Here is a 25,779-nt window from a genome sequence, read left to right on the forward strand (position 1 = left end):
AGGCCTCGGGACCCACCAGCCCAGCGTCCCCAGGCGTCTGTGCCCCCGTGAGGGGAGGCGGCCCCCAGTGGGGAGGAAGGAGCAAGAGGTCCCATCTCTGTATCCAATTCTCCGGTCTGGGGCAGGGGGTGCAGGGAGCTAGGGCAGAGGGGGCTGGGGCTCCCCCTGGCCTGGTGGTGGCCACTGCCCCCAGAGCGCCCCCCAATGGGATTGGGGCCACACGGCCGGCAGTTACCACTCTGCACCTTCACGGCAACAAAGGCAGAGCGTGCAACCCCCTGCGGTCCAGGCACGACCCAGGCGCTGACCTGTCGGCCCGAGTGGCACACGGGTCCCGGAGGGAGGGCCGGCGCTGGGGTCCGTCCTCTGCCCTCCAGCCCCTTTCTAAGCTGGCTTCCAGCTGGCCGTGCGGACAGACGGACGGACGGGGCCAAAGGAGGAGGGCCGCGTCCAGGAGGGGGTGGGATCAGGCTGCAGCCACAGGGCGGCCTCAGGGCCCTCACTCGCAGCTGCCAGGACGCCTTTCGGACCGCCACAGAGTCCTCGCACGGTCTGGCGCCGGGCCTGGCCGACGAGGAAGGCGCGGGCCTCTCCGGGTGTAGGGACACCTCCCGCCCGACCTCTGACCTCCGGGCATCGGGAGTCACCCGGTGATCGGTAGACACGGAGCCGCCGCAGGGAGCGGGGCGCCACCCCAAGGCGCGTCTCCCGTGAGGGTGTGGGCGACCCCCTGGGCCCTCGCAGGGAAGGAGTCGGCCCTCTTGAAAACGACCTGTGTATCTCGTGAGATACCCCTGACCTGAAACGTACCGTCTTAACCACCAAGCGTGAAGTTCGGAGGTATCAGGCACGTTCACACAGTTGCGCGGCCGTCCCCGCCGCCCATTTCCAGAACCTTCCACCTTCCCAAACGGACGCTCCGCCCCACGAAACACTGGCGCCCACCCCGCCACTCTCTCTGTGGATTTGACCCCCGCGTGTACTGCGCGTCCCCGGAGTCCTACGGGGTCTGTCCTGTGGGGACGGGCCGCTGTCACGGAGCACGGTGCCCCCGAGGGCATCTGTGTTCCTCCCTCTTTAGGGCCGGATGATCCTCCACGGCGCGGAGGGACCACGTCGTGTTCGTGCCTCCGTCGGCGGGCACCGGGGTGGCTCCCACCCCTCGGCTCCTCGAGCGCCTGCTGCCGTGCGCGTGGGTGGGCACCCAGCCCTCACAGGGCCTGCGCCCGGCTCTGCGGCCGTGGACCCACCACGCGGACCGTCCTCTGGCACTAAGAGCAGATGCCCCTGGAGCCCTACCCGCCCCCGTGGTGCCATGTGCTCTGCAGTCAGCCTGGGAGGGGCCATGGGGGGTGGGAGTCATTCAGGAGCTGGTTACGATCCCGGATCCCCGAATCCTAGCATCGTCACGTCCAGCTAGGGGAGCCCCGCACATCCACAGGAAGACACCTCGCCTCACCCCAACCCGCCACCCCTCAGACTCGCGGGGGCTCTCCGGGGTGGGGGGCGCGGGACAAACTCTGAGCCTCGGGCGGAGGGAGGACTCCCCTCCCCGCTGCTGGGGGCAGCCCAGGCGGAGGATCCCGCCATCCCCTGCGTTCTGGGATGCCTCTGGGCAGAACCCGCCCGCCTGGAGCCCGGCCTCGACCCTCCCCCACCCCGCCCCTCCACGGCCCCCTCCCCCAGGCCTGGCGGGCCAGCCCCCCTCCGATGGTGTGAGCCAGGAGCCCAAGGAGTTTCCCACACTTTGGCCCCATTCACAGTGTTAAACGGCCCACAAAGGCCGGGCGTGTGCCTCGGAGGCCACAGAACTGCCATCTGGCCCGCACGCAGGGAGGGAGCGAGCCTCTCATCCGGCCTGGCTGGGATTTAACACTGTTCATTTCATATTTCCCACCACTGAAAAATGGACCAAAGCCGCTCCGGGTCGGGGGGAGGAGGGAAGAAGGAGGCAGCCCCCTCGGGCCTGCCACGGCCCAGCCGCCACCCTCACCTCGGGCAGGCCACCCTGGCCCACTGCGGGTGGGCGGGCAGCTGGGGCGGGGGCGGGGTGGGGGGGAGAAGCTGGACCACGTCTCCTGCACGTGTCTCATCTGGACCGAGAGCCGGCTTGGGGGAGGGGGGAGGGGGCCGGCAGGACGCAAGCCCCGGCCAACTGCCCCCCTCCGAAGCAGAGGAGGGGTGAGGCAGTGAGCAGGAGGGCTTGGCTGGAGCGCTGCCCTCACTTCTGGTCAGAGTCCTGCTCCCCCCCCCGCCCCCCGCCGCCTCCCGTTAGCAGCCAGGCAGTTAGGGCGCACGTGGGCGTGGGCAGAGGCCGTGGCCAGGGCCAGGGTGGGCTTGGGGCTTGCTCCTGGCCCTGCGTTCCCTCAGCCCCAACGAAGCACTTCCTTGGTGCCGGGTCCCCGGCTCGTAGGATGTGGGCAAAGCGGACACCGGTGACGAAGGGATCCTGTCCCTCCCCACCCCACCCCCCGGAGCCCATAAGCAGGCAAGGGGCACAACAGACTATGCCGGCTGTCCAGCACGAGCCCCATTCTGGCTCCAAAAATGGCCCCACTGAACATCACTGCCAGCCCACATCAAAGCCACTAGCCACTGTCAGCATCCCGGGCCACGGAGCAGAGCGGTGAGCACAGGGCCTCGACGTGCCCGTCCCCAGCTGGCCACGGTGCCCCCTGCCCTTTTGCGGCAAACTGGAGCCCAATAACCGTGGCGGGGTCCTATCTGCCCAGACGGGAGCCCCCGCTCGGGGTCACCGCCTCCCACCGCCAGCCCAGGGGCCGTGTCCTCTTTAAGAGAGGTGCCGGTAGGAGGAAGGAGCAGGTACCAGAGGGGTGAGCAGGGGCTGCCTACCCTCGCCCTCCAAAGCCACCTGAAGGTCCCACCCTGGGAGCTCCCCCAGCCTAACCCACCCCGGCGGGTGACCAGCTGGCCCACGGGGCACTCCTCAGCTGGCTCCGAGCCAAGCCTGCCCTGGCTGTCGTGACACCATCCTGCATGCTCCCGGCTGGGCCCATTGCTGGGAGACCAAAGGCTCCTTGTATGCCACGGGGGGAGGGGCGATTTCTGGAGCGGGCCCACCAAACGGGCCAGTCAGTCGTAGCTGTGGGTCACTGCTAAGACCCACGGGAGGGGGAAAGATCTGACCCGACCCTTGTTAAAGCCCCGCAACTTCCAGCCACACCTGGACGTGCTCCCGGATTCAAACTCTGGCCAACGTGCCCTGATGTCAGCTGCCGGCCCCCAGGGCAGAGGCCCTGCCTGCCTCTTGAACCTGGCCGGGTCCTGCCCTGCCCCAGGAGGAGGCCCCGGTGCCTCCGCCCCCCTCAGTGCCTGCAGGATTCCCGGTCCCGGTGAACCAGGGCAGGGCTGGCGGCGCCAAAGCAGCTGCCGGCCCTCAGCTTGGCTGGCCAGACACCAGGATTACCAGTCTTCCCGTGCCGCCCTGGGGCTGCCGTCTGAGCTTGCGCGGCGTCCACGTGGGCCCCAGGCCCGCCCTGCTCTGACCCTCATGTCTGCCACCTGGCACCCTGCCTCCCCACCCACTGGCAAGGTGCCCAAGCAAAGCAAACCCTGCGAGTGCCCAGCAGGATGGGCAGAGGGTGGCCCGCAACAGAGCTTCCCCCCGAATCTCACAGGTGCAGCGACCGCACGTCTGTGCGAAGCGTACCCCTGGAACCAGGTGCCCTCCCGTGTTCCCCAGACGGCCATGGTGGTACTTCCCGCCAGATGGGGGTCGGGTGCGGCCCCGAGAAGCACCTGCCGGTGCAGAGCACCCCGGATGCTACTGCCTGGCGCGCTGCTCCCCCGAGGATGGGTGCAGCAGCTCCTGGGGGGACTGCCCGGGTGTCGGGCTCCAAGCTGGGCATTTCACGAACTCCGGTTTCCTGGAGCTACCCAAAACTGAGCCAGGGAAGCACCACAGCCAATTTTTTCTAGCTCTGGAGAAGCCGCGAGTCCCAGGTGACAGCCAGTAGGTCTGATCCTAAGAGCTCGGGTGGCTCCTGCACTCTCCACCTGTTCCCCGGGGAAGGCCGAGGTGCCTGTTCGGGGCAAGTGTAGGCTCCTCTGTTCCACCCGCCCTGGGGGGGCAGCAGGTCCCTGTCTAGGAGGTGCCCAAACCACTGGAAGCCGCGGCATTAATTCACTCTAAAGCTTTTCCCCCACCTAGTCTCCGCCAGCCAGCGGCAGCGGGGAGCCACCGGGGAGGGGAAGGAGAGGGGAGAGAGGGGCCGGGGAGGGGCACTACTCTTTCCTGCCCCCCACCCCCACCCCCGAGGCCTGGGAAAAGGCAGCATATTGAGGCGCGGGGCTTCTAGCATCAGGCCCCGGGATGCTAATGAGGGCGAGCGCGTTCCCACAGCCCGGACATTGTGCAGGCGGCCCACCTGCTCCTCGGGGAGCACCCATTGTGCCCGCGCCAATTCACAGGCAATTTAGCGTGCGCTAATGGGCCGGCGCCTTTGTGCGGCCCGCGAGGCCATTGGCCGCCGAGTGTGGGAACGGCCGCGGCGCCCGGGCCCCAGGCGCCTGCCCGCCGCCGCGCCTATATAGGGCCCGCCGGCCCGCCGCCCGCCACTCCCCGCTCGCCAGCCGCCTCTCTGCGCCAGGCATGGCCCCCAGCACCGTGGCCGTGGAGCTGCTCAGCCCCAAAGAGAAAAACCGAGTAAGTGCGCCGCCCGCCCGCCCCGCGCCCCCGCGCCCCCCGCGGCCCCCGCGCCCTGGCCGCCGGCTGACGCCCGTGTCCCCCCGCAGCTCCGCAAGCCAGTGGTGGAGAAGATGCGCCGCGACCGCATCAACAGCAGCATCGAGCAGCTTAAGCTGCTGCTGGAGCAGGAGTTCGCGCGGCACCAGCCCAACTCCAAGCTGGAGAAGGCCGACATCCTGGAGATGGCCGTCAGCTACCTAAAGCACAGCAAAGGTGAGCCGCTGGCCGCGCTCCCCGCCGCCCCCGCGCCCACCCGGCCCCAGCCCTGCGCGCCCTGCGCCCCCTGCGCCCCCGCGCTCCCCGCGCCCACGCGCCCACCCGGCCCCAGCCCTGCGCCCCCTGCGCCCCCGCGCCCCCCGCGGCCCCGCGCCCGCCCCAATCACCGCGGCGCCTCTCCCTGCAGCTTTCGCCGCCGCCGCCGCCGGCCCCAAAAGCCTGCACCAGGACTACAGCGAGGGCTACTCCTGGTGCCTGCAGGAGGCCGTGCAGTTCCTGACGCTGCATGCGGCCAGCGACACGCAGATGAAGCTGCTCCACCATTTCCAGCGTCCCCCAGCCGCGCCCGCCGTGCCCGCTAAGGAACCCAAGGCGACCAGCAGCGCGCCCACGCCCGTGCTCACTCCCGCCAAGGCCACTGCGGTGACCGCGCGCCAGCCCACCTGCGGCCTCTGGCGGCCCTGGTGACCCGGCGGGACGTGCGGGTGGCCGCCCCGAGGACCAGAGGCCAGCCTGCACCTCTGGCCATTCGTCTGTCCCTCCTGGGGCTTGGACAGGCCCCCTTCTCCGGAAGGCTCGCTCTCCAGGCTGGCGGGCCAGCAGGAGGGTCCTTCTGGAGAGAAGGCGGTCACAGAGGCCTGGTCACTCGGGACAGTCGGGGCCGCCTTCGCACAAGTGTCTGACTCCACGGGGTTGTTCTGTGTTTGCATTTCAGCAAGTGACTTCTGGGAAGTCCCCGCTGCCCGGGGTTCTATGATATTTGTAGGCGTCAGGGGCTCGGTCAGCCGGTGCCTCCACGTGTAGAGGACTTTCTTCAGGGCCTGCTGCTGCCGGGCCAGGGGGCCCGGCGGGCGGGCCGTGCCGTGGGCACATTTGCCTTTTGTGAAGGCGGAACTCAAGGTGTATCCTCATAGGAAAGAGTGTCAGCCTGGATGGGCACCGAAGGACCATGCAGAGCTGTGGCTGAAAGGCCCCTGCGTGCACGTGGTTGTCTAGTTGGGGCTCATAGTGGGCTTTGTGGGGAGGGTGGGCGTCTCCACCATGATCCTCAAAGGATCCCTGTGTGTGGGCGAGTGCGTGTGGTCATGACTTTGTACTCAGAATTTGAACCCTCGGTCACGTGGGAGCCCACGGGACTGCTCTGCAGACTTCCAATAAAATCTGACCAAGCAGCCCTCTGGGGTCTGTCTCTCGTGCCTGACATGTGTCCTTGGCAGCCACGGGGTGGGCGGGTCTGCGCGGGGTGGTGGGGGGGGACGGACGCTATCGTGGTACTCCAGCATGGGTGGGAGGTGTCTCTGCCGGTGACCTTCTTCTGCACAGGGAGAGAAGGGCTGGTCCTGGCTGAAGGAAGGAGGGAGGGAGGCCAGGAGGCAGGCGAGCAGGGGAGAGGCAGGCTGGAAGGAAGACAGGCCCAGAGAACACGTACCCCCGTGCACAGCAGGAAGCAGTGCAGTGGGAGACTGGGCTCTCTGTCCCGGGGCTTCTCAGCAGCTCCCTGCAGGTGGGGGGGGTGGGGGAGGGGGGGAGTGACAGCTCCAGGACCTTCCGGCTCTGTTCACAAAAGGGGGTTCGCAGGGCCAAAGGCACAGGAGGCTTTTGCCTCCCCTGGCCGTCTCGTGCGGCCAGCGGGCCCTGCCCCGGGTGAGCTCCTGGATGCCCCCGCTTGGCTAGCCCACACACAGGTGGCTGCCCGGCCCTCCCTGCAGGCCGACCGCTCGCCAGGGCCGAAACAGGTGGACCAGCAGGTGTTGACTGAGTCTGCAAGGACCTAGGAGGGCCCTGGCTCCCCAAAGGACAAGTCCGCCCATGGGCAGTGGAACCAAAAGGCCCTCCCGTTTCTTCGGAGCGAGGGGGCCCAGCCGGGCCATCCTCCCTCTGGAGCTCGCCTCTCCCCTCTGCCCTCTGGAATCCCTTTCTGTCCAGCCTGACAGGAACATCTGAGGCGCCCCCTCCAGGCCGGCCCAGCGCTACATCCCACACGCTTACGGCATGTGGGGCAGGCATGTCAATGCACGGGGAGGGGGCTGTGCCTCCTGGTCAGGCCCACAGTGCCCCCCCTCCCCCGGCCCAGAGTCCTCGGCGCTCCAGGCCTGTGTGCTCTAGGAGCAGACCCCCTGCCCTCTTCCGCCCAGCACACCCACCCCTTAGACGATGCTGGCAAGTCGGCCTCTTCCCGAGGCACAGGGCCCCCCTTCCGATCACCCCGGGGGCGTGGGGTTTGTGCTGCTCTACAGGCCCGTGCTCCGGAGGCCTTGCCAGGCAGCTGGTAACATGCTCAGACAGAGGCCGAGGTCCAGAGACAAGAAGTAACTGGCCCAGGGTCACCTGGGAGTCAGTTGCCCTAGGGACCGTCTGTCCACCGCCAGCACTGGGCTCTTTCCCAAAGCAGCCGGTGCCTCTGAGGTCTCATCCCTCAAGGGTCTTCTGGCCAGCAGGAGCTTCCCAGGGACTGGCCCTGCCCACTACCATTCGTGTCCATGCTCCAGCTTCAGGAATATTTTTCAGATGGTCCCCTACAAACTCCCATAGACTCCCCGTTTTGCCCAAAGGCAGCCTCCTCCAGGCGGGCTGCCCTGTTTTCCCCTGCACTGTCTGCAGATCTCACCATCAGGGTGAGTGTCTTCCCCACCTGCAGGTGCATCGTCCACCCCAGGCTGGGGCGCCTGGAAGGCAGGGTCCCTGACACCCCCATTTTGCATGTGGCTTTTGGAACTGTCCTTGGTCCCTAGAGACCCCCCCGGGCTGGTGGGTCACATGCGCCCTGGGAACAGCTGCACTCACTGAAAGAGGCAGGTCTCTGGGGGTCTGCAAGCCCCAGGTGCCTTCTCTGCACTAGCTCAGAGCACTGGAGGTCAGCATCTGGCCAGCTCGGTGAGGGAACAACAAAGACAACAGCCCAGACGTTTCGTGTTGGGCCAACGGCCGCGGGGACCCCGGCGCGCGGGCAGGCCAGTGGTCCTCCAGCTGCCGGGACCACAGAGGCGGGCTGGGAGGGGGGGGCGGGCCCGGGTGCCTCATTAGCATAATATATGCGCGGGAGGCGTTTAGCAGTCAAATATATGCGCATATATCTCCATGGCTGATGAGGCTGGCCGGGCACATTCAAAATGGCGGAGTGCGGAGCGAGCGGCAGCGGGAGCAGCGGGGACAGCTTGGACAAGAGCATCACGCTGCCCCCCGACGAGATCTTCCGCAACCTGGAGAACGCCAAGCGCTTCGCCATTGACATAGGTAGCCGCGGACGGGCGCCGGGAGCTGAGCGGCGCGCGGCGGGCGTGGGCGCGGGCGGCGGAGCCGGCGGGCCGGGGGCGGTGGCAAGGACGAAGGGCGGGGCGCGGGCCGCCGGCGCGCACAGCCTGCCGGGCCTTGTAGTCCGCGGGCCGTCGGCGCCTACGCTGGCCGCGGCAGCCGGACTACGGCTCCCGGCAGGCGCCGCGCGGCCGGAGTGGGGCACGCCGGCCCTCGTAGTCCCGCGCGGAGAGGCGGGCGGCCCGGCGGCCCCTCGTTAGTCCACCCGGGTAGGGTCGGCCGCCGGGCGGGGTCTGTCCGAGCCACGAGAGCGATCTGGGGCCCGCCGTCTGGGGCGGCGCCGAGGGCGGGCAGCGGCCCGGCCTGGGGCCGCGGGAACCCTCGGCGGGCTGCCCGTCTGGGCCCAGCCCGAAGCCCTCCTCCCGCTGCCGCCCTCGGCTTCTGGACCGCTGACATTTGGCGGGAGTTTGGAGGACCTGGACGTGGACCTTGGGACCCTTGCCGGCATCTTTCAGAAGCCTCCCTGCCCCGTGCAGGCCGCAGGGGTGACCCCAGGGCCTCGCCCAGGCTCTACTCGACCTTCCTGCTCTAGGCCCGTTCTAGACCCTCATCCCACGCTGGCGCCGGCCGCCTCCCAGCAGCCCCCTTTCCTAGATGAGGACGCTGAGGTCAGATAGGTGAACTAAGTTGTTTGAGGTCGGCTGGTAAGCGGCCAGGTGGGGCCTGGAATCTGGTCAAGCCTCGGCACTTGGCTGCTCTGCCCCCGTCGGCAGGGGATGAAGGTTTCCTGGGGGCAGCCTCACTGGGCGAAGCGCCCGGAGTAGACATGGTGGCCTCACACGGCTCCCTTCTCAGCTGGCTCTCGGCTGGGGCCTCGGTTTGCTTGGGCCTGCCACTCGCCGAGTGTAGGCGGCTAAGCATCGGGGCAGCGGGGCAGCCCTGCCTGACCTGTTGAAGCTGGCCAGTGATGCTAGAAGGGACAGGCGTGCTTCTGTCCCCGCCCCGGGCCCTTCCTCTTGGAGCCATTTGCTTGTGATGGTCTTGTCTCTCCCCTGCCGCTGAGAGTCACTGAGGTGTCTCCGGCTTGGGTGGGGGGAGGGTGTCCACCGGGAGAGAGGAAAGTGGGCTGGACCCTCAGTGTCCTCAGTGCTCACCTTGCAGGCCAGTAGGGGTTGTGAGGGGCGGCGCCTTGGGGTACTGACCTGGCGGCAGGTGTGAGATGCCCTGAGGCCTGGTGGGGGGTGGGGACCCCAGCGTACAGCAGGACACATTATGAGCGGGGGACCCAATTAAACTTGGTGCCTGACTGCACGCTGGGCTGGCAGTGGGAAGCTTGGAGGCCCTGCTCTGCCCGTCTTCTGAGACCTACCCGTGCCTTCGTGTGACAGGGGCCCAGGCAGGTGTGTGCCCTGACGTTTTCCGACTTTGTTTGGCTGCACTTAAACCTGGGTTCTGCATCCTGGGAACAGGTTGGCACTTAACGTTCCTGAAAGTGCAGCTGAAAAATGGCTTGCCCTGGGTTACCCTGAAATGTTCTTTGTGGCTCCCAGGGGTCAGCTCGTAGCCACGGGGTGAAGGAAGTCGAGAGAGGAGCGCCGTGGCTCCAAGGGGCCCTGCAGTGGCCTGCCCTCCAGCGCCAAGCCCAGGTGGGGTTCCTGGGCAGAAGGACACTCAAAGGGATATCTTCAGTGTCAGTGTTCCCTTCCCCGCTTTGACGATTCCCCCTGGGTCTGAGTCCTGTGTTTGTTCTTAAGGACAGACCACGTGTTTGTGCGGCTGGTGGGAGATCACAGCTCGGACGTGGGTCCTCACCCCGGAAACCCACAAGTGCATGTGCTTGTCAGCAGTTGGCTTTAAAAACAGGCTTCTCCCATTTCCTCTCCCCTCACCCAAGCCTCCTGCTCCAGGAGAGCTCAGCTGCTCTGTGTTCTTGGCAAGCTCCTTCCTCTCTCGGACACTCGTGTCAGCCGAGCAGATTCCCTGCTTCGAAAGCATCAGGGACATTTTGTCTAAGAACACATGCTTAAAGCTGACTTGACTTCAAGTCTCTGCTGGGCAGCAGACGGGTCCCTCGGGTGAAGAGCAAGGGCGAGGGGGCGGTGACCCGGTGCCCACGGGGGAAGGACTGGCCAAGAAGGCGGAGGAGAGGGTGGCCCTGCGCCCGGCCCCGTGGGTCTGGATGAACTGGGGGTGGGGGTTCCCGGCTCAGGCGCTGGTGGAGGGACACGGGCGGGCTGATGTCAGTCCGGGTACCGTTGGCCCTGGAGTGGGGTGCGGGCTGGACTGGAGCGTCTTTGATGTCCACCACTGTGTGCACCCGCCAGCGTGGTCACTGCACTTGGCGGGTGTGACATGCCAGGACCTGTGGCCGGCGGTCACTAAATCCAAGGGATCCCGCGAACAGACGGGCTCCCTGTTCTCCCCGGGCACCCGCCATCCTGCTCTGTGAGCTCCTCTGGTTCGGGCTGAACGCTCCGCTCCGCACGTCCCCACTCGCTGTCCCCCTGGGGGGGAGGGGGGGCACGGAGATGTGGCTTGGCTGCTGGGCGTTGCCCCACTGGGGTGCGTGGTGTGGGGCACACGGGACAGCTTGCCCCCACCGCAGCCCCAGCAGGCCCCAACACCTCGTATTTGGCTGTGATGTAAACCTCGTGTAAAGAACTCACGATCTGAAGCCGGACCTTCTGTGATCGGGGGTCTCGTTCACAGTAACTTTTGACAAGTCTCACAACATATCTTCTTCCCTTTGCGTCGCCTGTTTAAGGTTTATCGTGTTTGTTCACGGAGTGAAAGCCGCTCCGGGCCAGGTGGGGATTGAGGGCAGGGAGGAGGGATGAGGAGGCTTAGACCAAGTCCTGCTTCTTAAAGCCCGTGGTTTGGGGATGAGAGGAAGCCTGTGAGCGGGCGTGCTGACCGTGGCCCGACAAGGGCAGGTCCCGGGGCACCCTGGGAGGCCCTGTCCACGCTGCCTGGCAGGCTCCGAGCGGCCGCTCTCAGATCGAGATCCGTTACCTGGACAAGCCGCGGCCCTCTGATGCCTGCCTTTTCCAGATGTGTCCTGACTTGAGTGCTTGTCACATGCTCCCTGGGGGCGGCATCACAAAGCAACTCTCAGAGATCGCCTCCAGCCTCCTCCTCACACAGGGCGTCCCGCCGGCTGCGCTGGCCACACGAACCCGTTCTGTGGCCGTGGCGACAAGCCTTTTGCTGCCCCCCCCCCCCCCGCCACCACCGTCGCGGGCCTTGCGGGAATCCACCTGACGCCTCCCCAAGGCCACCTCTGACCCCCCAGAGCTTACCCTTTTGAAAGTGACTGCTCGGGTGTCTCTCTAACTGGCCCTGGACGTGTTTCAGGCAAATAAAGGCCTCTTCTGCTCCCTGGTGTTTGGGCTTCCTGGTGGTATTCACGAGATCCGGTCCGAGGGGAGGAGACCCCGCCGCCCCCGTGAGGCCCCCAGCCCCGAGCTTGGAGAGGGTGGGCTGCTAGAACGTTCCCGGTGAGACAGCCCCCTCCTCTGCCGGTGCACTCTGGGAAAATACCCTCGTAGTGGCTCCCCCCCGACCCTTGTTACCACGGACAGTCAAGCGTACTTGTCGGCGAAAGCCGTGCCCTTCTTAGCTTTGTCCTTTGGGTCATTTTCAAGACCAGGGTTTGAAACAACTTTTCGAAACCACTGGTGATCTCCAGGGCCTCCCGGAAACAGGATGCTCTCCTTTCTCCTCGAGGACTTGGTGCGCAGGGGAAGTGGGCAGTCTCAGGCCCGCTGTGCCGAGTGCTTGGGCCCCCCGGTTCCTTCCCTTCCTCTGGTCGGTGGCCCACGGGGTTTTCACACCCAGCGACGGCAGGCACAGGAGCTGGTGTGGCGGGGGAGGCCGCGTGGACCGACGAGCCTGGGCTCCCGTCCGCCGGCTCCTGACTGCTGCCCGGTGTCTCCCTGCAGGGGGGTCGCTCACCAAGCTGGCCTACTACTCCACCGTGCAGCACAAGGTTGCCAGAGTGCGCTCCTTCGAGTCCTCGGGCAGGGTGAGCCTCCGCGGGGGGGCCCTGGGCGGCCCGCTGTCACTGTCCGGTCTGCCCTCCCTCTGCTGCTCGTGCACATCGGCCTAGCTTCCAGGGGGATTCCTTGCCCCGACACCCCTCCCTACCCCCCCAGCCTGGCCCCCCTCCGTCCAGGACCCTGTCAGGAGGCACCTGACACCCTTCCCTGCCCCCCAGCCCGGCCCCCCTCCGTCCAGGACCCCGTAAGGAGGCACCCGACACCCCTCCCTGCCTCCAACACCCCTCCCTGCCACCCCCAGCTCAGCCCCCCCTCCATCCAGGACCCCGTCAGGAGGCACCCGACACCCCTCCCTGCCCCTGACACCCTTCCCTGCCCCCCAGCCCGGCCCCCCTCCATCCAGGACCCCGTCAGGAGGCACCTGACACCCTTCCCTGCCCCCCAGCCTGGCCCCCCTCCGTCCAGGACCCCGTAAGGAAGCACCGGACACCCCTCCCCGCCCCCCAGCTCAGCCCCCCCTCCGTCCAGGACCCCGTCAGGAGGCACCTGACACCCTTCCCTGCCCCCCAGCCCGGCCCCCCTCCGTCCAGGACCCCGTCAGGAGGCACCCGACACCCCTCCCTGCCCCCGACACCCCTCCCTGCCCCCCAGCTCAGCACCCCCCTCCATCCAGGACCCCATCAGGAGGCCCCCGACACCCCTCCCTGCCTCCAACACCCCTCCCTGCCCCCCAGCTCAGCCCCCCCTCCATCCAGGACCCCGTCAGGAGGCACCCGACACCCCTCCCTGCCCCTGACACCCTTCCCTGCCCCCCAGCCCGGCCCCCCCTCCATCCAGGACCCCGTAAGGAGGCACCCAACACCCCTCCCTGCCCCCGACACCCCTCCCTGCCCCCCAGCTCAGCTCTCCCCTCCATCCAGGACCCCATCAGGAGGCACCCGACACCCCTCCCTGCCTCCAACACCCCTCCCTGCCCCCCAGCTCGGCCCCCCTCCATCCAGGACCCGTCAGGAGGCACTTCCGGCCGCTCCTGTTGCCTGGGAAGCCGGCTCCTTCCCCGCCCCTGCCCTCGCGCTGCCTCCAGCCTGAACTTAGCATTAAGGGTTGCCTGAACTTAGCGTTAAGGGTTGCGTTGCTCATGATCCAGGGGCCTCATCCCCACGTCTTCCCCCTCCCCCTCCCGCCAAGGGCAGCACGCACACACAGACCCCCAACCTGTATCCCCAGGACACAGAGCAGGACCACGAGCCGCCCTACGAGATCTCAGTCCAGGAGGAGGTCACTGCCCGGCTGCACTTCGTCAAGTTCGAGAACACCTACATAGAAGCTTGTCTGGACTTCATCAAAGACCACCTCGTCAACACTGAGACCAAGGTCATCCAGGCCACCGGGGGCGGGGCGTACAAATTCAAGGACCTCATTGAAGAAAAACTGCGGCTGAAGTAAGTGGGGGCCCCCGGCCGGTTCTCGGGGTCGGGCTCTGAAGCAGCCGCCCCCGCCCCCGCCCCGCCCTGTGCTGGGACTAGACTCGGGGGCCGGGCCGGTGGGAGGGTTCTGGCAGCCGGACCCCGGGGGAGCAGGGGGGGCCTGGGGGGGGAGCCGAGGAGGCACAAGGAAGAGGGCCGGGCTCGTGCGGCTGGCGCAGAGGTCCCCGCGGGCTTAGCCGCATGCACACGGAGTGCAGAGGGCCGGCCGCTCAGGCGATGACGGTGGCACGGTGGCCGCGGTGGCTGCAGGGCGGGGGGAGGGAGGTGCCTTTGGAGCAGCCAGGCCGGTTGCCGCTTCTGAGGGCCGTGTGCGTCCGAGTGGCAAGCTGAGCGCGGCCGGGCCGGGGGCGGCGTGTCCACGAGGGACCCCGCGCTGCAGCAGAGGCGCCTTCTGTGGCCCGTGCTGTTTTCAGTGGCCGGGCTCCTTCCGTTGCAGAGTGGACAAGGAGGACGTGATGACCTGCTTGATAAAGGGCTGCAACTTCGTGCTGAGGAACATCCCACACGAGGCCTTCGCGTATCAGAAAGATTCCGACCCCGAGTTCCGATTCCAGACCAATCACCCCGACATTTTCCCGTACCTTCTGGTCAACATCGGCTCCGGAGTGTCCATTGTGAAGGTGAGGTGGGCTCCCCGGACCACGCGTGACGGCCGGGCAGGGAGCACCCGTGCAGCGTCGGCGGGGGCTCGGCCTGCAGGATGGCGCCCCCCCACCCCCCGCGTCTGGGGCGTCCCCAGGACCAGTGGGCGGTGGCTGGCCCCCTTCGGCAGCTCGCCTGCCCTGCCGCCACAGGTGGAGACGGAGGACAGGTTCGAGTGGGTTGGCGGCAGCTCCATCGGAGGTGGCACCTTCTGGGGACTCGGGGCTCTGCTCACCAAAACAAAGGTATCCCGACGGCCGCGGGAAGACGCTCCCGGGTCTGTGTCGAGTCCCGCTTCCCATGCCTTCTCAGGAGAGGGTCGGCGGCCAGGGGACCCGAGGCGGCCGGTGTCGCTGTGGAAGCGGCTCCTTCCGCGGCCTGGTCCTGGCCGTGTGCCTGGTCCTTGCGGGAGGCAGCCTGGGCGCCCAGAGTCTGCCCGCTTCCCCCCTCCCGGGTGGGTGGCCGTGGAGCCCTGCCCGCCGCACCCCCACCCCGACCCACCGCCGGCTCCTCGGCGCGGGGCTGGTTCCTGGGCTGTGGGGACACCGCCAGCTCCCGCACCCCACCCCCTTCCGTCCGCCCTGTCCCCCCAGAAGTTTGACGAGCTGCTGCATCTGGCCTCCAAGGGCCAGCACACGAGTGTGGACATGCTGGTGCGGGACGTGTACGGGGGCGCCCACCAGACCCTGGGGCTGAGCGGCGACCTCATCGCCAGTAGCTTCGGGAAGTCGGCCGCTGCCGACAAAGGTGTGCCGCCCCCACCCCCCCCGCCCCCGCCGCCGTCCGTCCCCCCCCGCCGCCGCGCCTGCGGCCCCCTCGCGGGCCCGGCCTCGCCCAGCGGCGCCCTGCCTCTGCCCTCCCAGAGTTCTCCAAGGAGGACATGGCCAAGAGCCTGCTGCACATGATCAGCAACGACATCGGGCAGCTCGCCTGCCTGTACGCGAAGCTGCACTGCTTGGACAGGGTGTACTTCGGCGGCTTCTTCATCCGGGGCCACCCCGTCACCATGCGCACCATCACCTACAGCATTAACTTCTTCTCCAAGGTGCGGGGCCCCCTCCCTGTGCCGGCACCCTGGGCTCCGCCCTTCCCGGGTACTCGGCTTGGCCCCTCGGCGTCTTCAAAACCAGCCGACCCAGGGGCCGGGGGGGGGGGGGGGGGCCAGGGCAGGCAGCCAAGAAGCGGGGCACCCCCGCCAGCTTCTCCTGGGCTCCTGCCTCCCTTCCTCTGGCCAATTCCCGCGTCCCGCGCCTGGGGCGCCGCGGCCCTCCCTGGACTGGGCGTGATGCCAACGGCGAGCCTCTGGGGCCGTCTCCACCGTGCGCGGGCTGCAGACGAGCTTTGAGACGCGTGTCGTTCGAGTGGGGAGACCGGGGTGGGTGTTAATTTGCGGGAGGAGTTACTCGCAAATGCCAAGCTTCTAGGTTCTGCACCGAGTGAGTTTTGTTGACGAGTGCGTCGCAGACTGTCCGGGAAACCTCCACCGCGTACAGAGGCCGCCCGTGTGGGCGTCACAACCGCCCAGGTGTCGCTTGGAGGTCAGCTCAGGCGGGGTTTTGCCACGGCAGGGGGAAGTCCAGGCGCTGTTCTTGAGACACGAAGGCTACCTGGGAGCCATCGGAGCGTTTCTCAAAGGAGCAGAACAAGACAGTGAGTGGAGCAGCCTGTGCTCGCTTCAGGGCGGGGCAGGGCCTGTGCGGCGAGGGGTGAGGGTGAGAGGCCACCGGGGCCCTGGGACTGGGTCTCTAACCTTCGGGGAGAGGCCCCGCCCACCAGCTTCACCGTCCCTCAGAGTCAAGAGCCTGAGGGGCCGGCCCTCCCTCTGCTGCCGCTCTTCCGAGGGGTCGGTGGGAGGCGACACCTGTGGGTTCACGTGCCACGTGATTGACCCTGGGTTGGGCAGGGAGGGTCTTGGTGGGTGAAAAGGGCTCCGAGCAGGGGCCAGGGGCACGTGGCCCTCCTCTGCCTCCCTCTCGCCTTGCCGTCTGCCAAGCTGCGTCTCTTTGGCCGGGCCATGCTTTTTCAAGGACGCTTGCAGGATGTGATGGGGCAGGGCGGGGCAGGCCACTTTAAGAGGCCGAGAAGGGTACGGGTATCATCTCACGGGGTTTCAGTGCCAGTGAGAGGGACTACGGTAGCGTAGCATGAAACCCCAGGCCGCCTGTGCTGTGGAGACCTCCACAGCGGTGGTCGGGCCACCTGGGGTCTGAGTGACACCTGGTCCTTCCCTCCCTAGACCCTAACCAATACAGCTGGGGAGAAAACTATGCCGGCAGCTCCGGGCTGATGAGCTCATCCCCGGAGCTCTGCCCAACACAGCGGGTGAGGAGCGGCACTGTGAGTATGGGGTCCTTGGTGGGGTCATCAGGTTCCGAGAGACCCTCTCCCGGTGCAGACCGGCCACTGAGCAGGCCGAGACTCTGGGACGAAAGACGGGCAGCGGGGCTGGCTTCCCTCCTCCTCTTAGCATTTTCCAGACATCCCGCTGGAGCCTCCAAGACTGTGCAGTCCAGCCCCCGTGTCTGCAGGGAGAACACAGAGCGTGTTTCCCCAGAATCGTGGTGCCATTCACAACCCAGAGCCACAGAACCCCCCACGGGCCCTTCTCTAGACCGCGTTCTCTGCCTGATGGTTTCGAGCGGTAGGAAAGGACAGAGTCTGCGGTCCCTGCTGGTTTCCTGCCCATCCCTCAATCCCCACTTGGAGAGGCCCGTGTGACCAGTTGTCAGCCAGACAGAGGACGCTACCATCATGGCCCCATCCTGGGGGACATCGCAGGCTTATTGAGGACACCCCCCAGATGGCATATGTCGCTCTGGTAACTCACTGAGCAGTTGCCAGAACCCGGGCGCCCTGTTGGAGAGCCGGCTGGACGAGTCCGGATAGCTAGTCTGGGCACACGAGTCGGAATGTCTCCATCAGGACCAGGCTGCTGGCCTTTTGGACGCAAAGTTGATTTTCCGTCACGGACGCAGATTCTCATACTAGTTAGCGTAAGCCTCGTGGGGACGCGTGTGATCTAATCGTAGCCTCCCCGGAGAGAAAGCTCCCACACCCCGGGCCTGGTCGGAGCAGCGACTGGCTCGCAAGGGGTCTCTGCATCTTTGATGCGCGGTTTCTGATTCGTAGAGGGGCGATGTGGATTCCCGCCTTAGGGATCGTAAAACCAAATGGATAAGCGAGCGCGAAATCCCCGCGTCAGACCTGATGTGGATGCCGGTCGTCCCCACGCGGCACGTGCTTGGCGCCTCGCGTGCCTGTTGTGCTGGGTCTCTGTGGCCCTGCGAGGCGGGGACAGAGACCCCCATTCGCAGAGGGAGAGGCCGAAGCGCAGAGGGGCCAGGTCATCGCTTTGGGTTTGCGGGGCCTACGCAAGGCCAGGCTGAGGCGTGCGCTCCCGCGGGTCCAGGTAGCGGGAGGGCCCGCGAAGCCCAGCCGAGGCCCCGGGGTCGGTGACCGTCCACTTTCTTTCCTCGCGTGGAAAATGCCAGCTGTTTCCACGCTGAACTTGTCACTCGGGACATCCTGAAAGTCCCCACGTGGTGGCCCTTCCTGTGCGGACGCCCCGGCACAGAGCACGCCTGCCCGTCGCCCCCCAGGCTTGCCGGGCCGAAGGCCGCCGGCAGACCAGAGCTGCGTCCCGCTGTGCGGCGATGTGGTGGGTCACTCCCTAGAGGCGGGGGACAGGGCCGCGAGGCGTGTGCTGGGTTCTCGCGTGTGCGGGAGAGCACCAGCTTCGGTCTTGACAACGTAAGTCAAAACCCTGGCTGGCTGAGTGACCGCTCCTCCAGAAACCGCTGGGGCACTGGCCTGCTCGTCGCTGGCGGCCACAGGGAGCACGTTGGGCATAAAGGGGCCCCCTCGGCGATGCCGGCGGAACTGGCGTCAGACTCGTGCTGCGGAGACAAAGGAGCCAGTGTGGGGCCTGGACCGCCTGCCCCACGGGGTCCCCGTGGCCTTGCCGTGGGCCCCATACGGGGGAGTTACGGGTCCAGGGCCTGCGGGGCAGCGAGTGGGACAACGCGTGCAAGTGGCATTCGTGGGGGCCCGCGAGCACGGCCGGCGTGTCTGGGGGTCGTGTGTGAGGTTGGGCTCAGGCTGGTGTGGGAGCCCCCGCCGCAGGGGTCCCAGGAAACTCCACGGGGGGGAGGGAGGGAGGAAGGGGGCCGGGCAGACTTGGGATCTGGGGTGCGTGGCTCAGGCCACCGGCCAGATGGAGGGCGCCGTGGCTGAGCGGGGCCACGGGCGGGGGTCTGGGGACGGGAAGAAGGGGCTCGTCCGCTTGCACCCGCAGCGGTCTCCTCCCCGGGCCCCTTCCGCTCTCACCGAGGAGCTGGTTCTCAGGCTGGCGGGAGGCGCCTCGGTCTTCTAGAGCTGCGTGGCTGACGCGTCCGCCGCCTCTCGTCCTTCCAGTTCGACCTTCTGGAGATGGACCGGCTGGAGAGGCCGCTGGCCAACCTGCCACTCCTTCTGGACCCGTCTTCCTACGTGCCCGACACGGTCGACCTCACGGACGACGCCCTGGCCCGCAAGTACTGGCTCACCTGCTTCGAGGAGGCCCTGGACGGGGTGAGGGCTCGGGGCGGGCCGGGCGCCCCTGGGGTCGAGACGGGCGGCTCGGAGTTCGTAGGCGCCGGAGGCCCCGGGCGCCCGTGCAGCAAGCGACAGGTGTGGTGAAGGAGGAGGGGGCGTCTCCCGGAAGCCACCGGAGGCGTGTGTGAGCCTGAGGGGGTGAATCACGTTTCCCAGGTAAAAACGTGGCTCCTAGTGGCTCGTCGGCGAGCTGGGACGTGTCCTCAGCGAGGGCGTACGATCGCGCCCCGCCTCCGGGCCGGCTGCCGCGTCTCTGCAGAGCGCAAACAGTTCGCGCGGGGGTCAGGGGACAGCTGCGATCGGGCTCCGGGCCCCAAAGAGTCGTGACTCGAGCCCTTCGGGGCCCCCCAGGAGCACGTGTCCCCTCCTACAGCCCCTCGGGCCCCTGGGGTCCTCGGAGGGAGGGTTCCTGCCTTGCCCCAGACCCCCGCAGCCTGCAAGGACGGTCCCCCGAGCCACCCATCCCCCTGGCACGGCGGGAGCTCGGGTGGCCCCGTCGCCACCCGGGAGACGGCTCGGCGGCAGCGCGGGGCCGTGCTGACCGCCCCGTGCTCGCAGGTGGTGAAACGCGCCGTGGCCAGCCAGCCGGGCTCCGTGGACGCAGCCGAGCGGGCGGAGAAGTTCCGGCAGAAGTACTGGCGCAAGCTGCAGACGCTGCGACACCAGCCCTTGTGAGTGTCCCCTGCCCGGGGGCCGCCTCGCGGTGCGCCGGGGGGCCCGGCGGGGGAACGTGCGCTCGCGAGGGCCGGGGCTCCCGACGGCCGCTCCTGGGGCCACACGTGCGGCGGTGCACGCCCCCCCCCCGCCCACTCGGCCGCCCGGCGGGGCCAGGCCGCCTCGGTTCCCCCGTGACGACGCCCTCGGGCAGCGAATGTGGCCGTCCGATCCGCTCAGCCGCCCTTCCCCCACCCCGTCCCCAGTGCTTACGGGACGCTGACCGTGCGCAGCCTTCTGGACACGAGGGAGCACTGTTTGAATGAGTTCAACTTCCCGGACCCCTACTCCAAAGTGAGTTCCGCCTTCCCGCGCAGGACTGGCGCCCGCGAGGGGGCACGGCCAGCGGGGTGGACGCGGGCGGCGACACCTGTCAGAGCCGAGGTTTGGAGGCCCCGCCTCTCCGGCCCCGGGAGCTCGCCGCCTCAGAGCGTTCGTGGACGCCAGTCGTGCCCTCGCAGGCGACAAGCCGGCCGGAGCCTGGCGGGCGGCCTAGACGGGCCACGCTGACCAGAAGGCCACGTGTGTGGGCCCGTGCCGCACACCGCTTCCCGCCCCCTGCCCTCGGGTGGAGCGTCTCGGGACGGGGCGCCGGGTGCCTGTGGGGTCCAAGTCTTCTACCGCGGCCCTCCCTGCCCTGCCCTGGGCCACGCCGTGACCTTGCGCGGCTCCGAGTCTGTGGTTTCTCACGGCTTGGCGTGAAGTCCCGTGGTGGCGCGTTGAGCGCGCGACCCCTCGGCGCCGGTTCACAGCGATGTTCCCGGTGACGCTCTCCGCGGCGTCCCCAGCCGGGCGCCCTCCCTCTGCCCGGTCCGCCGAAGGCCTGCGGGAGCCAGGGCCGCGCCGTCGCTCCTGACCAGCCGCCCGCCTGTCCCCACAGGTCAAGCAGAAGGAAAACGGGGTCGCACTGAAGTGTTTCCCGAGGGTGATCCGCTGTCTGGATGCCTTGGGCTGGGAGGAGAGGCAGCTGGCCCTGGTGAAAGGCTTGCTGGCCGGGAACGTCTTCGACTGGGGAGCGAAAGCCGTCTCTGAGTAGGTGCCGCCCTCCAGCCTCCCGTCAGCCCCACCCCTGCCTGCTCCGTCCAGCTTGGGCCCAGGACCACGGCCCGACTGCCCGTCCTGTCCCCCTCCCCCCGCCCACCCCCCCCCACCCGGTCACGTGTGGCCCCGGGAATGACAGGCGGTTCTGTGGGCCGTGCTCCCCCGAGCACAGCCGCGGGGACCGGCTCACTGGCATCTATCGGGTGTGGGCTTGCGCCCTGAGGCAGAGATCCGGACCCTTGGTGCGCCAGAGTCAGAGTTAACGCTTGACGTTTGAAAGTGAGAAACGGAGGTGCCTCGTGAAGGAGTCTGCACTCGGGTGGGGGCACGTGCCCCGGCCCCCAGAGCACCCTGGGCTCTCGGTCTGGGGTCACCGTCAAAACCCAGCCTTCCAGCGTGATTTCCTGGGGCTCCCGAAGGAGCGGGCATGCCCGTCCCCCACCTCGCCCTGTGCCCGGCGCCCTGTCTCCCGCCCGCTGTCCCCTCTGCGTGGCTCTCGCTGGTCGCACCCGCGGCGTCCTTTCCAACTTTGAGAAGAATCACCACCTCTCCCCTCACCCTCGTCCCCGTCCTTCCCTTCGGGTGGCGCGTCGAGGCGTGTGCTGGGCGAGGCTGGGACCCGGCGCCGACCCGGGGCCTTGCCCGAGGTCGCCCCCGACTCAGGACCTCACCCCGCCCCCCGGCACCGCCGTTCACGTTGCCGAGCGGGTCCCCGACCCGGGGCCCGTGCGCTCTGCCGACAACCGACGGCGGAACGTCGCCGCTCCGGTCACGGCAACGCTCGCCGGTTTGGGAAGGGCTTCGCTCGGGGTCTCCGTGGATGCTGTGAGCTGAGGTTTGGGTGTTTTGTGATTTCGTCCTCTTCCCCGCGCAGCGTCCTTGAATCTGACCCCCAGTTCGGCTTCGAGGAGGCCAAGTCGAAGCTGCAAGGTAGGCTGCCCGGGGCCGGGCGGGGGAGGGGGCCTGCCGGCGAGCGCGCGGCTGACCGTGTCCGTGCCCCGCAGAGCGGCCGTGGCTCGTGGACTCCTACGGCAAGTGGCTTCAGAGACTGAAGGTACAGCTGTCCCCACCTCTGCCCTGGGAGGCGGGGAGGGGCCCTGGAGACGGCGCGGGGCTGCCCCGGGGCAGCGCACTGAGGGCCCCTGCCCGCTCCCCCAGCCGCCGAGCTGCGGGTCTCAGCTAACCGCCCCCTGCTCCAGCCTGAGTCCCACAGGCTCTACTGGTCAGGCCGGCCGGCCTCGGCTCGGAGGTCACGGGGGCCGCAGTCCTGGAAGAGGCACGGGCGCCCTGCCCCCAGCACCCCAGCGCCCGCGGGACCCAGCAGCCCTCGGCCTCGGCCTTCGGGGAGTGTGGAGCACGGAGGTGTCTGGAACGCTTGGACGCGCCTGTTCCCAACTGAACGTCCTGGTTTTGTCTTGCAGGGGCCCCCTCACAAATGTGCCTTAATTTTCGCAGATAACAGTGGAATAGACGTCATTTTGGGAGTCTTCCCCTTTGTCAGGGAGCTTCTCTCTAGAGGGACGGAGGTGAGCGTCTGGGCCGAGTCGGGACCCCTGCCCTGGGCCCTCCACTCGCGGTGGGGGTTGGCGTCGGCGTGGCCCCCGTGCGGGCCAGGTAGGTTCAGGTGAGGCTTGTCGCGGACCTCGGGTCTGCCCGTTCCGGGGCCGTCCGTGTCCCGACCGGGAGCCGGCCCTCCTGGAGACCGCCGAGCAGCGAGGTCGCCGGGGCTGCGCCTCCCAGCCGGCAGCCCCGGGTGGGCGGGCGAGCAGAGGCTGGCTCGGTGCCGGGCGGTGGCCGAGGTCCCTACAGAGTTCGGGGCGTCCCGCCGTAGGTCATCCTGGCGTGCAACTCGGGACCCGCCTTGAATGACGTGACGTACTGCGAGTCCCTCATCGTGGCTGAGCGCATCGCGGCCATGGACCCTGTCGTCCAGTAAGCAGGGCGGGCGCCCGGGGGGCCCTGCCCGGAGAAGCGGGGGCGTGGTGGGAGCTTCCCAGGGCGCCAACCGACCCCTTGTGCTCCGCAGCTCGGCGCTCAAAGAGGAGAGGCTGCTGCTGATGCAGACGGGCTCCAGCTCCCCGTGTCTGGACCTCAGGTACCCCCGAGGCACCCCCTCGCCCACCCTGGCCCCCGGCGCGCGAGCTGGGCAGCAGGGGTCACCAGTGCGGCTGGAGCCCTGGGCCTGGGCAGCCTTCTTCCCTCGGGGACCCGGGAGGGTGGGCTCGGGACCGTCCGCGGCCCGGCCGCACCGTGGGCTGGTGGGTCGGATGCCCCGCGGCTGGGGCTGTGGGCACCCCGCGTGCCCTTAGACGCCTGGGTCTCCGCCTTGCTGCTTTCGGCCCCGGGGGACCCTACGTGAGAGAACCCGGCCTTCGGGAGCCAGCCCCGGGGGAGGGACGTTGCTCGAGGATCGATCTCCTCCCTGTTCTGGGCCCGTCGTGAACCACGCAGGAAGGGGGAGTTCGCGTGATGCGGAAAGGAGTTAGAGCCTTTGGAGTGCCGCACATAGAAAAGCGTTCTCAGGCCCGGTTTTCACAAGTTTCCCGCCACAGGCCCCGGAGGGCGGGGATGCCCTTGTAGGGAGGGCGCGGCGGCCGCTCGGTGCAGGGGCAGAGGGCCCACCGCCCCGCCTCACCGCCCCTCTCCTCCCCGAAGCCGCCTGGACAAGGGGCTGGCCGTGCTGGTCCGGGAGCGAGGCGCAGACCTGGTGGTGATCGAGGGCATGGGCCGCGCCGTGCACACCAACTACTACGCGGCCCTGCGCTGCGAGAGCCTCAAGCTGGCCGTCATCAAGAACTCCTGGCTGGCCGAGCGGCTGGGCGGCCGGCTCTTCAGCGTTATCTTCAAGTACGAGGTCCCGGCCGAGTGAGGCGCCCGCCCCGCCACCCTCCTCCGCTCGTCGGGAACGTACTGCGACCACAACAGGGAGACCGAGTTCCGATCGGAATATTTATGTCGCGCGCCTGTGACTGAGAGCCGGGTGCGCCCGGGTGGGAGCGTGGGCGCGTGTGGCGTCGGGGTCTCTACGATGCTGCCGCGTCCGTGGCGGGAGACGCAACTCTGTCCAGTGAGACATTCGTATTGGAATATATTTAACTGTTAAATAATCTTTTATATATATATATATACATATGTACGTATAGATATAAATATATGCACATGTCTCCAACAGGTCACCAGAGGCTCGGGGTCCGCACCAAATAGAACGTGTAGAGCGGGCCCGGCCCCCTGCCTACGCTGTGTGGTTGCAGAGAAGGGGTGCGGGCAGGGGTCCTGAGAGCCCCTCCCCGGGGCGGCCGAGAGCGGGCTCTTCCCTTCAGTTACTCCCGGAGCCCCTGGGCTGGCTGTGGCCTGTGGGCCGTGGCCGCTGCCCCCACCCCCACCCCGGCCCAGGGCCAGGAGACTCCTTCCGGTGTGTCTGTATAGACAAGGTTGCCCTCTGCGTCCCCCCCCCCCCCCAGCCCCACTGGGCACAAGGGGGACAGGGCGGGCGGCGCTCCCAACTCGACTGGCATCCAGGGAGGACCTTTGAGAGCCCTCGGGGGCCCGTGCACACTCCTGCTTAGAGCCGATCACGCCGCGTGGCCTTGGGCCACCCATGGTGGGGGCCTCTGCTCTGGGCCCCGGGGGGGGCCTGTGAGATGACCCTTCTATCAGGGTGTGCGGGGCTCCCGCCTTGGAGGGTGGCCTGCCCCGTCTCCCACCCTTCACGCTCAGGGGCCGTGACCACCCCACTGTTCCAGCCCCCCCCCGGTGACCCCCACACGTGTCACCCCCAGCCCCACGTGCAAGCGGCTCCCAGCCGTTCCTCTGCTAAAGCCGGGACTGTGGCCCCACAGGCTTCCAGCCTCCGGGTCCCCCCGGGCCAGGCCGGGCCAGTAGGTGGTCCCCACGAACCCCCATCCCCACAAGGGTCCCCCGGCCTCGACCCCACCACAGTCCAGCCCTGCACCTCCCCGCCGGCACCCCTGCAGCAGGCTGTGGCCACCTCCGTGCGGCTTCCCCCAGCCCCTCGGCCCGACTGCCCTTCGTCCCCTGCTTCCCGGTGGAGGCGCAGCGCCGGCCTGCATGGTGCAGGGGGCCCAGCGCAGACACCTGGGAGGCCTCCAGACGTCCGGCCAGAGCCCGGCTCTGCCTGACGTCAGGACGCCCCCACGGGCCCTCCCGCCCACCCAGCCTGGCCCTCAGGAGGGGCACCGGGGGCACCTGCCCCCCTCCTGGGCTTCCCGGGGGCTAAGCCCGGCCCCCGGACGGTAGCCGTGTGCGGCGGGCAGGGCCCACCCGGGGCTGGACAAGGCTTGGCCCCCCGCTTCTCGTGAGCAGGCGGGACACAACCTCCGGGAACCCCAGCAGCCAACCCAGCCCACCCCTGGTCCAGAACCGCCTTCGCTGCACCCCAGATTCTAGGGGCCCCGAAGGCCAGGCACACCTGAGTGCCCTGCCTTGGTGCTGCTTCTCGCCGTGGGGCGCACTTCCCACAAAAACGCACCCCATGCCTGAGCGGGGGCAGGGTTCCCAGGGGTCTGGTGGATCTGGGGAGGTGTGTGGGGCCCCGGGGCCTACAGACACCTCGAGGGAGAGCGTGCACACCCACCTTCCCGAGGGTTTTGCTCGGGAAGACGGCAAGATTTATCCTGGCGGTGAGTCGCGAGGCCTCCAGCCAAGCCCACGGCCTGCTTCTTAAAGGGCACCGCCTGTCACAGCGATCCTTGCCCCAGCACCCCGGGTGGCTTCTTTAGGGGCCAGATGCGGGGGTGGGGGGCCAGCCCAGGCACGGATCCCCTGGGGCCTAGCCAGCATCCGGCTTCTCCAGGGAAGGGGCAGTGCCTGTATCTCCCCTTCTGGGCAGGGCAGCCCCCACAGCCAGGGGGTCCTCTGGCCTGGGGTCCCTGTCCAAGAGTGGGACCGGAGGCACGGGAGGGAGCAGGGCTTACGTCTTGGAGCCTCGAGGCCCCTGCCCTAGGGTGCCAGTCCGCGAAGCCCTCTGTGGACAGAGGTGGGGGTGTCCTCGCACAGACCACGGCCCGGGAACACTTGGCTCACGGTCACGGGGGCGGTGGGCCACCCTACACCGAGCAGGCGTGGGCGTGGAGTTGTGTCCGCGAGTTTAGAGTCTAGGGTGTCCAGA

At 68.2% G+C, this 25,779-nt stretch overlaps 2 protein-coding genes across 5 annotated transcripts; both read left to right on the forward strand.

The window, feature by feature from the left end:
- Positions 1-4,559: 4,559 nt before the first annotated feature.
- On the forward strand, positions 4,560-6,098 carry HES5 (hes family bHLH transcription factor 5). The gene is made up of 3 exons (XM_053899087.1): positions 4,560-4,666; positions 4,756-4,921; positions 5,112-6,098. Exons 1-3 carry the CDS (start codon positions 4,613-4,615, stop codon positions 5,390-5,392), a joined length of 501 nt encoding a protein of 166 aa, XP_053755062.1. The 5' UTR covers positions 4,560-4,612; the 3' UTR covers positions 5,393-6,098.
- Positions 6,099-8,000: 1,902 nt separating this feature from the next.
- PANK4 (pantothenate kinase 4 (inactive)) lies at positions 8,001-23,827 on the forward strand. Of its 4 annotated transcripts, none has more exons than XM_053899074.1 (19): positions 8,002-8,158; positions 12,118-12,200; positions 13,402-13,616; positions 14,098-14,281; positions 14,456-14,548; positions 14,897-15,050; positions 15,167-15,348; positions 15,872-15,953; positions 16,540-16,640; positions 18,717-18,872; positions 19,455-19,567; positions 19,817-19,904; positions 20,491-20,642; positions 21,526-21,581; positions 21,656-21,705; positions 22,073-22,177; positions 22,483-22,583; positions 22,678-22,746; positions 23,307-23,827. In XM_053899074.1, exons 1-19 carry the CDS (start codon positions 8,035-8,037, stop codon positions 23,518-23,520), a joined length of 2,322 nt encoding a protein of 773 aa, XP_053755049.1. In that variant the 5' UTR covers positions 8,002-8,034; the 3' UTR covers positions 23,521-23,827. The 4 variants fall into 4 exon arrangements, 3 of the variants coding, with proteins under 3 accessions (XP_053755049.1, XP_053755050.1, XP_053755051.1); XM_053899075.1 differs by having other exon boundaries at positions 16,540-16,625; XR_008420901.1 differs by lacking the exon at positions 23,307-23,827 and having other exon boundaries at positions 8,001-8,158; positions 22,073-22,265.
- Positions 23,828-25,779: the final 1,952 nt, after the last annotated feature.

This window comes from Panthera pardus, unplaced genomic scaffold (genome assembly GCF_024362965.1).
Source record: "Panthera pardus isolate Hobbes unplaced genomic scaffold, ASM2436296v1 HiC_scaffold_11, whole genome shotgun sequence".
NCBI classification, from domain to species: domain Eukaryota; kingdom Metazoa; phylum Chordata; class Mammalia; order Carnivora; family Felidae; genus Panthera; species Panthera pardus.